General features: G+C 44.7%; 1 protein-coding gene across 1 annotated transcript in view; it reads right to left on the bottom strand.

Moving 5' to 3' along the window:
- Nucleotides 1-210: 210 nt before the first annotated feature.
- The window catches only part of WRN (WRN RecQ like helicase), a 442,993-nt gene continuing 428,593 nt past the window's right edge, over nucleotides 211-14,610 (bottom strand). Inside the window, 1 exon segment of the mRNA XM_030194495.1 lies at nucleotides 211-2,516. Within this exon segment, the coding sequence (XP_030050355.1) occupies nucleotides 2,394-2,516 (123 nt within the window). The 3' untranslated portion in view covers nucleotides 211-2,393.

Genomic DNA, 14,610 nt, shown 5'->3' with positions numbered 1-14,610 from the left:
AGTAAAACAGGATTTTGGGTTACAAGTTTTAGCTCACCTTACCTTAATGAAAAAAAGTTTAAAAAGTCCATATATATACTGGGAATTATGTAATATTTTATTAACAAAAAATTAGAAAATTATATCATATAAAGGGTTCTGATGGCAATGCGTTGTTTTAGCAGTCAGCCTAACAATATTACACTGTTTTGTTTTTTTTCTTTTTACAAATCTGTTTACCAATTCTCTCCATGTGTGCAATAACAAATTGGAATGGCAACTATGGCACAGTGACAAAAGTTAAGGCTGGCAGATATATCAAATTTTTAAATAAACCTAATTAAACTAAATGTGGTGTGCTCCCTAAAATAAGCAGACCCGACTGTCACTAAACCTACAAAAACTACAACTGTTTGGAATTAAAGGTGACCACCTGATATTTGAGAAGATACAATAAAGCTGGTCAATACTGGCTGACATTTAAAGCCCCGTGCAATCAATCAGAATGAATGAGGCCAGACACAAGTGAAATGCCTTTAGATTCAGTGGATATGGAGCCACACTTATTAGCTTTACAGATCCCTTATCTTTCATACCCTCCTGATACAGAAAAATCAGTGCTGCACTGTGTCAGTTCCTTGTTGCATCGCAGCCTGTACTACAAGGTAAATAAGGCTATGATATCTTCTCCATTAACTACTAATTTTTGGCTCAGGAGTGTCTTCCTGCTCCTTTGACTTCATTTGAAGCTATTAAAGGTATCACTCTTATTTTTCTTGTTCCTCATAATTTAGCCCAACTATTGCCAAGATAGATCTTGACTAAGGGGATCAGACCTTTAGCAGTTGTCTTTGGTACCCATTAAATGTAGACCAAGTCTCTTCCACCACAGGCTCCGAGTGCTTCATCTTCAGCATGCCCAGTTCTGGAAGGCTCAAGAAGCAGAGGACATGGCCAGGAACTGAACAGATTAATTTTTATGGCAGTGCAGTGTCACCAAGTCAGCTCTTCTCCAATTCTGAATGCAACATTAATACTAAGGATCTATCCCTACTGACAATATGGAATAACAAACTAGCAATAGCCGTTTATCCAGGAACATCTCCTGCTAATTCCAAATGCATGTGGTAAAACCAAAACAACACAACTTCTGTGTACCTATCTTCACAAACTATAAAAGAAAAACAATATGCCCAACAAAGAAAATGAAGTCAAACCTTGCTTAATTCTTATCTGTACTGGGCTTGCAGACTCTGCAAATGAATGTAGTCTAAAACAGTAAGTACAGAATGAAAAGCAGCACCACAGAGTTGGATTTCACATCAGGTCACTGGTGTGGTTGCTGTATAATAAGAATATTGATGTGTATTTCTCAGCTGAATTTTGTCCACTGCTGGTATAATCTCTAGTAGTCTTCTCTGGGGTTATATTACTCTATAGAAGTGGTTCCCAAACCTGGTCCTGGAGGTTTTCAAGATATCCACAATAACCACTCATGAGAGAGATGTGCATGCCTCCAGGACCAGGTTTGCAAACCACTGCTCAATAGTGTTCTATAGTTTAAAAAGGTACAAAAACTCAAAAACATAAACAAATATTCAGTAGCAGGCTGAATTTTCACCCCTTTCAGAAACTAAGCATAATTTGAAAATTCTATCTAGTCCAGACTAAACAAGTAACAATTTAGCTGTCATATTCCAAGCTGTAAAAATAGGTGAAAAGTCCATCTGGTCCTACTTAAAGTTGTAAAGGATAATTTAGTTGTTCAACACCAATATTTAAAATGTTTTTGTTAACACTGCTGCTTCCAAAGAAACCGAAAACTTCTGAGGAAGTGTCGCTAATTTTAGGATACTTTCCTCAACCTTGAAATAGCCCTTATTAAAGAATTACAGCCCTATCGTCTCTGTACTGGAATTTCCCTTAAGGTGCAGTTGCAAAGAGGACTATAAATTATTTTGTAGTTTCTGTAGTATGAGAGGAAGTGAATTCATGATGCAGCTAAAAAGATTTGTCCTTTAAAGGATAAATTAGTTAATATTTGCCAACACTTATTTTTGAGTGGCATTCAAATCCACATGAGATTTAATCAGACATGGTGCCTCTGTGATGCATTCCTAAGCAAATTTGTGCTTTCCACGAAAACTTGTTCAAAATAACATCCACCTAGGAGAACTGCACCTTCTACTTGATGTTCATTTCTTAGTGCAATGCTTGACGCACAGTATATCCATGTTTCCCACAGTAATTGTAACAAAATGTGATGTACACCAGCTCATGTATAAGAAAGAGAATATTCTTCAGATCTTGATATCTCCAACAGTTGTTCTTTTTTTTTAAGAGCTGACATTTTGACATGTGTAAACATACACATTCAGTAATTCTTTTCTGATGCAATAAATGATTTTGACAGGTCAACCAAAGAGACCTCTTTTGGCCCCTGATTTTGTTTTCTTGCTGGTGTTCATTGAAGACACATTTCCTTTTGCAGATCCAAACCATTCAGGTAATTTTCTCTTTGCAGGAGGACTGGAGCTCTGGAAACAGAAACATACAGGTATGTGACATTATGCAGAAACAAATGCCATATACATCACTACAATTTGACATGTCAAGCGCCTTCGACATGGTCGACCACGAAATCCTACTACACATACTTGAATACTTCGGCATTGGAGGAAATGTCCTGAACTGGTTCAAGGGGTTCCTAACCCTGCGCTTGTATCAAGTCACATCACACTCAACCACGTCCAAGGCATGGACACCTGAATGTGGAGTTCCACAAGGATCACCTCTCTCACAAACTATTTTCAACCTAATGATGATCCCTTTAGCAAAACTCCTATCAAACCATAACTTCAATCCATATATATACGCCGATGATGTGACAATATACATCCCTTTCAAACAAGACATCAAAGAAATCTTCAACGAAATCAATCAAAGTCTACACATCATGAACACATGGGCAGACACATTCCGTCTGAAATTAAATGCAGAAAAAGCTCAATGCCTGGTACTCACCTCACAATACAACACTAATGAATTCAACGCGATAAATACACCAAACCTAAACCTTCCAATCTCAGAAACGCTAAAAATCCTTGGAGTCACTATCGACTGCCACATAACACTTGAAACCCACGCAAACAACACAACTAAGAAGATGTTCTACTGCATGTGGAAACTGAAAAGGATAAGACCATTCTTCCCAAGATTCGTCTTTCGTAACCTAGTGCAATCCCTTGTCCTCAGCCATCTGGATTACTGCAACTCATTATACGCAGGCTGCAAAGAGCAAACACTGAGGAAACTTCAAACAGCCCAGAACACAGCAGCCAGACTCATCTTCGGAAAACCAAAATATGAAAGGGCAACACCACTACGAGAGAAACTACACTGGCTTCCACTTAAGGAACGCATCACTTTTAAGGTATGCACACTAGTCCACAAGATCATTCACGGCGAAGCCCCAGCCTACATGTCCGAGTTGATTGACCTACCACCCAGAAATGCTAGGAGATCTTCCCGAACATACCTCAACCTCCATTTCCCTACTTGCAAGGGCGTGAAATACAAGACGCTACACGCGTCAACCTTTTCTCACACGAGCACGCAGCTTTGGAACACACTGCCGCGCAACTTAAGAGCGATCCACGAACAAGCATCCTTCCGCAGATTACTGAAGACCCATCTATTTAAGACAATTTACGGAAAGAACCAAAACACATAGAGTCCACACTCACTGTTCATCAATGCATCATACATCCACTTATGATCTCTCATCCCCCATAATTCCACATTACTCATACATTTACTCACAGAAATATGTACACCATGTGCCTTTGTGTCTTAACACTGCCCTTAAGCTTCCCATTGTCTCCTCCCAATGTCTCAATGTTGATGTCCCATTGTGATATTCCTAATGATAATTTGATTATCTCGCATAACTTGTACAATGCAACCCATAACCAAGTTGTAACAAAGTATTTTCATTATTCATATCTTATTGTAAGCCACACTGAGCCCGCAAAGAGGTGGGAAAATGTGGGATACAAATGCAAACAATAAATAAAATAAATATCAGACCTTTAAATTTTCATTGCATAGTAGGAGCTGAAATGTTATAACACTGTTCAGATTCACATGCTTTTATGCTTCTCGGTGAATGATGTAATCTTCCCAATAAAAGCATGTGTACATTATAAAATTCAAGCCCTTAAAGCAATTTTCCAGCATGGTCAACTTTCTCTTTTCATTGTTCCTTTTTATTTTTGGTACTACAGTTTTCCCACCTTGCCATATTTATGCTCCATATTTATCTGTCGTCCCTGAAGTCAGTATTCATAATGGAGAGGGGTAGATAGTGGGGTTCCCCAGGGGTCTATGCTGGAACTGCTGCTTGCATATTTATTTATTTATTGGTTCTTGTATCCCACATTATCCAAAAAAAAACAATTTCAGTTCAATGTGATTTACATACATTACAAATTGAACTACAATGAGTGAGATGATCTAGAGATTCTAATTCAGGATTTTTAGACAACTAAATCCTTCCAGTTATAAGCGGTTTGTTTACAAATTAATAAGCCCATAAAACAAAAAGGCTGGAATATAACATCATAATTAAAACAATAATAAACAAGTAATAATATTTAAAAATAATACATTTCTCGCATGTCAATTCACAGAAACTGCTTAAAAGGTAAGTTTTCAATTTTTTCCTAAATGATAAATGAAAAGGATCCAACCTTAGGCTGGAAGGAAGAGAATTCCAATTAGAAACTGAATAATAAGAAAAGGAAGTCTTCCTATACTTGCTATATCTAAGACCAGCAGGTGAGGGAAATGACAACACTTAGTAAAGTGGCACATATAAGTATGAAAACTATATTGCTGGATGCTAGACCATGGGGGACCTTAAGAACCAGACACTTGGGTTTAAATATAATTGTGACTTTAATAGGTAACCAGTGTAGACTTTTCAATAAAGGTGACGTTCTCTCATACTTAGTGCATCCAAAAATTATCCTCGCAGCTGCATTTTGGAGTAATTGTAATTTAGTTAATAATTTATAAGAAATACCTGTATATATTGAATTGCAGTAGTCTAGTTGAGGGCCTATCATGGCCTAAACTAAGGCAAAATGCTCCCTATGTAAAGATGAATGAATAAGTATCAATTATTTTAATTTAAAGAACACTTTCTTCACCAGTCTATTTATATGGGCCTCGAAAGATAAATTGGAGCCCAAGGTAATACCCAAAACTCAAGAATGTTGCACTACTGGCAGCATGCTACCATTGGATAGAAGAACTGAAGATGAAGAATCAGCCATAGTATTAGAAAACAATATAATATCTCCATTCAATTTAAGTAAATGACTATGAGCCCATGCTTTGATCCTGTCTATACATAAATCAATATTAGCAAAGGTTAATGCCTGGTCCTATTGAGCCGACATCAAGATGAAAACCTTATCAGCATATGAATGCCAAGTAAGAACCTTCTGGTAATAAGATCGTTCACAAATCGGCCATAACCTAATTGAATAAAAGATGTGAAAGGGGTGACCCCTGAGGGACACCAAAAGAGGATTTCCAAATCCCTGAGCAAATCCCATTCTTTAATACATAGTAACTTTGAATTTTCAGAAACCTGTGAACCAGCTATACTCACCTCTTAATTTTTCTAAAAGTTTGTCATGATCACTGAATCAAAGATTCTTGAAATATCAAATTGCATTAGCACCATCCGATTGCCTCGAATGAGGGCATTTCTTATTTTAGTCACTAATACTAGAATCAAAGCCTCCATACTATGGCACAACCACACTGAGAAATATGCAAGTTGGAGTAATTTTCTACATACAAAGAAAGCTGTTTCATCACCAGTGACTTCATCAATTTAGAAAGGAAAGGAATGCTAACAATGGGTTGAAAACTAGAAGGTAAAGCAAGATCCAATCCTGTAGATTTAGGAATAGGGGAATAACTAGTGAGGTAATTAAATCTGCTGATGGCAGAAAGTTATTTAAAGTTCTACAATTGTAAGAGGATTGTGAAAAACTGCAACACTGGGAGATTGGACATCCAAATGATAGATGATGTTTAACATGAAAGTGCAAAGCGATGCATGTGGGAAAGAGGACCCAAACTATAATTCCACTTTGGGAGTCACCGCCTAGGAAAAGGATCTAGGTGTCATCGTTGATGATACGTTGAAACCCTCTACTAAGTGTGCAGCGGCGGATAAGAAAGCAAATAGAATGTTAGGAATTATTAGGAAAAGGAATGGAAAACAATGAGAATGTTATAATGCCTTTGTATCACTCCATGGTGCAACCACACCTCAAATACTGTGTCCAATTCTGGTCACCACATCTCATAAAAGATATAGTGGAATTAGAAAAGGTACAGAGAAGGGCGACGAAAATGATAAAGGGGATGGGACAACTTCCCTATGAGGAAAGGCTAAAGTGGTTAGAGCTCTTCAGATTGGAAGAGATGGTTGAGGGGAGATATGATAAAGGTGAATAAAATACTGAGTGCAGGGGAATGAATAGACGTGAATCGCTTATTTACTCTTTCTAAAAATACTAGGACTAGGAGGTACACAATGAAGCTACTAAGTAGTAAATTTAAAACAAACCAGAAAAAATATTTCTTCATTCAATGTGTAATTAAACTCTGGAATTTGATGCCAGAGAATGAGGTAAAAGCAGTTAGCTTAGCAGGGTTCAAAAAAAGGTTTGGATATCTTCCTAAAAGAAAAGTCCATAAGACATTATTAAGATGGACTTGGGAAAATCCACTTCTTATTTCTAGGATAAGCAGCATAAAAACTGTTTTACTGTTTTAGGATCTTGCCAAGTACTTGTGACCTGGATTGGCCACTGTTGGAAACAGGCTATTGGGCATGATGGACCTTCAGTCTGCCCCAGGACGGTAATGCTTATTTTCTAAGTCAAATAGCTGAAGGGGAGCAAGAACTCAGACCCCACAGCTTATGTGGAAAACAGAATGTTTCTAGCCTGAAGTAAAGATTTCTTCACCAATTTCAAAAGAAATGGGTCTAAACATATCTTTACGTCTCATAAAAATGTCTCGAGTTTGCTAGTAGCTTGACCTATAATTATTTTACATCCAACCTGGGCTCGAGAGCTAATGTTAAAGGGCTCTTCACTCATGGTCTATGGTCTCCTTGGAAAAACTTCATCAAGCTAAGGATGTTTTGGAAATCTCTAAAGCCTTTCAGAGACTGGTTGTCCAACAAAATTATCCTATTTCAAGCAATTGGGATAACTATGGATATTCAACATTTGGAAAATCTATTATGAATGAGAAATTGTACATGAAGCATTGAGAAGGTTAATGGCAAATAAAGTAATAACCAATTCAGGTAAGAATTAGTTGTTTGAGAAATGGTTGTCCTTTGTAAAGGTTTGCTTGAAGAGGAACAATTTAAGGATTTTGTGGAATTTGGCATATTCCTGTATACTTCTTATTTTAGGTGGTAAGGAGTTCCACCATTTGATTCCTGTGAAGTCTGCAGAGTGGACTGTTTTGTAGATCACGTTTTTGCAATTTGGGAGATGTGGTCTGAGATGTATTGTATAATTGGGTTCTTACAAAAAAATTACTCTTATGCATTAGTCTCTGTTATGTATTCTATACTGTTTATTTTAAACCACAATGAACTCAAAATTGTTTGGGATAATGTGGGACATAAATGTCATAAATAAATAAATATTAAAACCACACAAGTACAGGCCCTACAGGATAAGGAAGAGGCATCGTGGGTCAATCTGGAAAGCAGGAATGGCAAATGTAATTTACATTGATTTGACAGGCCTCCTTCACAGACAGAAGAAATGGACAGAGATTTAATTAAAAACATTCAAAATATAGCTGTGAAAGGGGACGCACTATTAATAGGTGATTTAATAGGGGTATTCCTATTGTGGGGTCATTTAGAAGCAGGGTGATCCTGGATTCTCTACAGGGGGAAATATTCCATCAGTTAGTAATGGAACCCACGTGGGATGGGGCCATCCTGGACTTAGTGTTTACTATTGAGGAGAGTGTTTCTGATGTTATAGCAGGTGATCATCTGACATCCAGTGATCACCAGATGATGCGGTTTAATATTAACATAAGTGTGGAGAGTGTTCATTCATAAGGAACTATTGTCTGGAAGGGAACAATATGGAAGAAGTTGGAAAGCAGTGGGCAAAACTAAAAGGAGCTATTGTAAGGGTAACAAACATTTTTGGAAGGAAAGTAAAAAGGAGGCCGCTTCGGTTCTCAAAAGTAGTAGCTGAAAAGGTAAGTAAAAAGAGATTTAGACTTTATAAATAACAAGAGATCACAGAAAGAGGATGACAGGTGACAATATCTGGAAAAGCCAGGAGAAGCTGGTAGAGTAGTCAGGAAAGCAAAGATACAAATAGAAGAAAAAAAAGCCAATACAGTAAAATGGGGGGACAAGATTTTTTTTTTTAGATATGTTAGTGATAGGAGGAAGTACAAAAGTAGCACTGTGAGATTCAAAGTTGAAGGGGAGGAATACATAGAAGCTGATAAAGAGAAGGTGGAATTGCTGGCTAAACTAAAGATGGACAAAGCAATGGGGCCAGATGGCATACATCCAAAGGTACTGAAGGTACTTAGGGAAGTTCTAGTGGTTATGCTGGCTGACATTTTCAATGCTTCTCTAGAGTCTGGAATGGTCCCAGAGGACTGGAGAAGAGTAGATGTGGTCCCTCTCTCCACAAAAATGAAAGCAAGGAAGAGGTTCAGAAATACAGGTCTGCAAGTCTGACTTCTATGGTAAGTAAATTAATGGAAATGCTTTTAAAACAGAGACTAGTAAAGTTTTTGAAATATAATGGATTACAGGACCCAAGGCAACATGGTGTCACTAGAAGCAGGTCTTGTAAGACAAATCTGATTAATTTTTTTGACTGGGTGACCAGAGTTGGATCAGGGGAGAGCGCTAGATATGGTGTATTTAGATTTTAGCACAGCCTTTGACACAGCTCCACACAGATGACTAATAAATAAACTGAGTGCCCTTGGTATGGGTCCTAAAGTGGCTGAATGGGTTAGGAACTGGTTGAGTGGAAGGCAACAGAGGGTGGTAGTCTGAGGAAAGGTAAAATTATGTATAATCATACCTGATAATTTTCTTTCCATTAATCATAGCTGATCAATCCATAGACTGGTGGGTTGTGTCCATCTACCAGCAGGTGGAGATAGAGAGCAAACTTTTGCCTCCCTATATGTGGTCATGTGCTGCCGGAAACTCCTCAGTATGTCGATATCAAAGCTCCATCCGCAGGACTCAGCACTTCGAGAATTACACCCACGAAGGGACACTCTGCCCAGCTCACCACCGCCGAAACGGGGGAGGGGAATTAACCCAGCTCATCCCCACACAAGTGGGGGAGGGGAATCTGTCCAGCTCATCCCCGCGGAGCGGGGGAGGGACACCACACCCGCCGATGCGGGGGGATCTGGCTTATCCTGCAACCGCAACCGCGGGAGGAGCTGACTGACCCTAACACCGCCGAAGCGGGAGGGGTACAAAACTGCCCTACAGCCGCACGAAGCGGGAGGGAGTGCCGGCAGAATTTTAAGTCTCAATCCAGCCCCGTAAAACGGAGGGGAGAGGAATGCAGCAGCTCACTGTAACACAAACTCGTCTTAACTCTTGAAGAATCCAAGTGAAAAAACTTGAACACGAAGTCTTTCTGAAGTAACTGAAGACTAAACTTGAACCTGAAATGCAACCAGAATAAAAACAATACAGATATCTGGGAGGGGCTATGGATTGATCAGCTATGATTAATGGAAAGAAAATTATCAGGTATGATTATACATAATTTTACCTTCCATATCATCAAGCTGATCAATCCATAGACTGGTGGGATGTACCGAAGCAGTACTCACCCAGGGCGGGACATAGAAATCCCTGACCGCAACACTGAAGCTCCAAACCGGGCCTCCGCCCGAGCAGCCACAGTCAAGCGGTAATGCTTGGAGAATGTATGGGCCGAAGCCCAAGTTGCCGCCTTGCATATCTCTTCCAAGGAGACGGAACCGGCCTCTGCCATCGAGGCCGCCTGAGCTCTTGTAGAGTGAGCCTTCAGCTGGATAGGCGGCACCTTCCCCGCGGCCACATAAGCCGCTGCAATGGCTTCCTTGACCCATCTTGCCACTGTAGGCTTAGCAGCCTGCAGACCCCTACGAGGACCTGAATACAGGACAAACAGATGATCCGATTTCCGGAAATCATTGGTCACTTCCAAGTATCTGATGATGACTCGTCTCACATCCAGATATTTAAGAGCAGAGTACTCCTCTGGGTAGTCCTCCCTACGAAAGGAAGGGAGACATAGCTGCTGATTCACATGGAAGCGAGAAACAATCTTGGGCAGGAAGGAAGGCACTGTGCGAATAGTCACTCCTGCCTCAGTGAACTGTAGAAAAGGCTCTCGACATGAGAGCGCCTGGAGCTCGGAAACTCTTCTGGCTGAAGTGATAGCCACCAAAAAGACTGCTTTCAACGTCAGGTCTTTCAGAGATGCCCTTGACAAGGGTTCAAACGGCGGCTTCTGCAATGCTCTCAGCACCAGGTTGAGATTCCACGCAGGCACCACTGAGTGCAGAGGAGGGCGCAGGTGAATAACCCCCTTGAGAAAACGCACCACATCTGGCTGCGAAGCCAGGGAAGCACCCTTCAGGCGGCCCCTGAAGCAAGCCAGAGCCGCTACCTGGACCTTAAGGGAACTGAGCGACAGGCCTTTGTCCAGACCTTCTTGCAGGAACGCCAACACTGAAGAAATTGGAGCAGTGAAAGGAGAAAGAGAGCCTGCTTCACACCACGCTGCAAAGATACGCCAAACCCTGGCGTAAGCAGTAGAAGTAGAGCGTTTCCTCGCTCTCAGCATAGTGGCGATGACCTTGTCTGAGAAGCCCTTCTTCCTCAGACGCTGCCGCTCAATAGCCAGGCCGTAAGACCAAAGGGGGAGGGATCCTCCATCACCACGGGACCCTGATGTAACAGGCCCTGCTCCACTGGCAGCCGCAGAGGATCGTCGACTGAGAGCCTGATCAAGTCCGCATACCAGGGACGCCTGGGCCAATCCGGACCCACCAGGATTATCCTGCCGGGATGCTTTGCCACCCGGTCTAGTACCCTGCCCAACATGGGCCAGGGCGGGAACACATAGAGAAGCTCTTGTGTCGGCCATTGTTGGAGAAGAGCATCTACTCCCAGGGATCGAGGGTCCCGTCCTCTGCTGAAGAAGCGCGGCACTTGGCAATTGGCCGATGACGCCATCAGATCTAGGCTCGGCTGGCCCCAGCGCTTCGTGATGTCCAAGAACGCCTGAGCAGATAGCTGCCACTCTCCGGGCTCCAAGGTATGGCGACTGAGAAAGTCCGCCTTGACATTCATGACTCCGGCAATGTGGGCCGCTGACAGCTGTTCCAGGTTTGCTTCCGCCCACTGGCATAGACTCATAGCTTCCTTGGCTAGAGGGGCGCTCTTGGTACCTCCCTGGCGGTTGACATAGGCCACAGCCGTGGCATTGTCCGACAGGACCCGTACAGGCTTCAACACCAGTATCGGGATGAACTCCAAAAGCGCCAACCGAATGGCTCTGAGTTCCAGGAGGTTGATAGACCACTTTGCCTCTGCAGGAGACCAGAGCCCCTGCGCTGTCCTTCCCAAGCAGTGGGCTCCCCAGCCCGATAACGAGGCGTCCGTCGTGACGACAATCCACTCTGGGGACACCAGAGGCATTCCCGCAGACAACTTGTCTGTCTGCATCCACCAGCTCAGCGCCTTGCGCACTGCTGGATCCAAGGGAAGACGCACCGCATAATCCTCCGACATCGGAGTCCAGCGCTGCAGCAGAGAGTGTTGTAGTGGTCTCATATGAGCCCTGGCCCAGGGCACTACTTCCATCGTGGCCGTCATAGAGCCCAACAGCTGCACATAGTCCCAAGCCCGAAGAGGAGAGGCTACTAGGAACTGGTCCACCTGAGCCTGAAGCTTGACAATCCGATTGTCTGGCAGGAACACTCTGCCCACTTGGGTGTCGAATCGAACTCCCAGATACTCCAGGGACTGAGTCGGGCGCAGCTGGCTCTTCTCCCAGTTGATGATCCATCCCAGGGAGCTCAAAAGAGCAACTACCCGGTCCACAGCTCTGCCGCACTCTGCATAAGAGGGGGCTCGGATCAACCAGTCGTCCAGATAAGGATGGACTTGTACTCCTTCCTTTCGCAGGAAGGCCGCTATGACCACCATTACCTTGGAAAAGGTCCGCGGAGCAGTAGCCAACCCGAACGGGAGGGCTCTGAACTGGAAGTGTCGGCCCAGGACTGCAAAAACGCAGAAAGCGTTGATGAGGAGGCCAGATGGGAATATGCAGGTACGCTTCCTTGATGTCCAAGGATGCCAGGTACTCCCCTGCCTTCACTGCCGCTATAACAGAGCGGAGAGTCTCCATGCGAAAGTGCCGCACTTTCAAGGCCCGATTGACCCCTTTGAGGTCGAGGATAGGCCGGACAGAACCTCCTTTCTTTGGTACCACAAAGTAAATGGAGTAACGCCCCTTGCCAAGCTGACTTTCTGGCACCGGAACGACCGCACCCAGGCGGATCAGATTGTCCAAAGTCTGCTGCACTGCCACAGCTTTGACCGGAGACTTGCAGGGAGAGAGTACAAACCCGTCTCTTAAGGGTCGGCAGAACTCTAGCTTGTAGCCGTCTCTGATGACTTCCAGCACCCAAGCGTCTGAAGTTATTGTGGTCCACTCGCCCAGAAACGAGGACAGCCGTCCTCCAATCTGCACTGGGGCGTGGACCAATACCCCGTCATTGGGTACGAGACCCTGGGGGAGGACCGGAGGGAGCACCTCCGGGACGGCGGTCTCTGCGAAAGGAATGCTGCTTGGGGGAGAACTTCCTCTTAAAGGAAGAAGGGGCAGAAGCACCCGACCTGCCCGGGCGGTACCGACGGGCTTCCTGAAACCATCCTCTGGAGGTACCGGGACGAGCACTAGCCCGAGCCCTGACCTCCGGTAACTTCTTGCCCTTAGACGTGCCGAGATCAGTCACGATTTTGTCCAGCTCGACCCCAAAGAGCAGCTTGCCTTTAAAAGGCAATCTAGCCAGGCGGGATTTTGAGGCGTGGTCAGCAGACCAATGTTTCAGCCAAAGCCACCGCCGCGCAGAGACAGTCTGAGCCATGCCTTTAGCTGAGGCTCTCAAGACATCATACAGCAAGTCTGCCAAATAGGCCAGGCCCGATTCCAGGGCTGGCCAATCATCCCTCAAGGAATGATCCGAGGGGAAAGCCCGCTGCACCATAGTCAGGCACGCCCTGGCCACATAGGAGCCGCAAACTGAGGCCTGCAAACTTAAAGCAGCCGCCTCAAAGGACGACCTTAAGGCCGCCTCCAATCTCCTGTCTTGGGCGTCCTTTAGGGCCGTGCCACCTTCCACCGGCAATGCCGTTTTCTTAGTCACCGCAGTGATTAAAGAATCCACGGTAGGCCACAGATAGGCCTCACGTTCACTCACAGCCAAAGGATAGAGGCGGGACATAGCCCTAGCCACTTTAAGGCTCGCTTCTGGGACATCCCATTGAGCCGAAATTAAGGTGTGCATGGCATCATGCACGTGGAAGGTTCTAGGCGGGCGCTTCGACCCCAGCATAATGGCAGAGCCAACAGGGGCTGAGGGAAAGACGTCCTCCGGAGAGGATATCTTCAAAGTGTCCATGGCCTGTAACAACAGGTTGGGCAAATCCTCCGGGTGAAAAAGCCGCGCTGCAGAGGGGTCATCCGCTCCATCCGAGCGGGGATCCGTCTCCTCCAAGGAATCCGCAAAGGACCGTTGGGAGACCCCAGACACGCTGCCCTCATCTACATCGGAGGAGACAAATTCCTCCAAGGCCTGGGAATCAACCCGAGGGCGTTTACCTCTGGGAACCTCAACCTCTTTACCAGAGGAGGGAGCGGGGGCAGCGTTGTGCATGAGGAAGGCCCGATGCAGCAGCAAAACAAACTCGGGGGAGAAACCCCCCAGACTGTGCACTTCCGCAGCCTGGGCAACAGCCCTAGGCGCTCTCTCAACCGGCGCTCGCAACAGCGGGGGAGAGACATGCTGCGCATCCAAAATGGCGTCCGGCGCGAAACTCCGCGAAGGAGCCGCGCGGGAAGAACGGCTCTTAACTTTAGCCGCTTCTGTGCCGTCGCCCAAATTAAGGGCGTTCATGGCATTAATGTCTCCAACCTCAAGGGCGGCCCAAGAAGAAGCCGTCCGAGCCGCGTGGCCGGCCAAGATGGCGGAGGCGAGGAGCGGGGGATGGGCGTTTATGGCGGGAAAAACCGCCACGCCGGAGGAAGGACCGGGACATGCATCGGTCGCGAAACTGTCACCCACCAAGGGCGAATCCGGCTTGAAGACCCCCGCATCCCCTCTAGAAGCGCTCGAGCGACCCGGGGAGCGACCCTTTGCGCCCTCGCCCTCCGACGCCATGTGCCACGAGGAGAAGAATCGGGGAACCCCCGCCCGCTATAAAAAGGTAAAATTACCTGCTATCCGCTCCGA

The sequence above is a fragment of the Microcaecilia unicolor genome, chromosome 2 (assembly GCF_901765095.1).
Source record: "Microcaecilia unicolor chromosome 2, aMicUni1.1, whole genome shotgun sequence".
Classification (NCBI taxonomy): Eukaryota; Metazoa; Chordata; class Amphibia; order Gymnophiona; family Siphonopidae; genus Microcaecilia; species Microcaecilia unicolor.
Note: the sequence above shows the minus strand (reverse complement) of the source record. Positions and strands in the feature narration are given on the sequence as shown.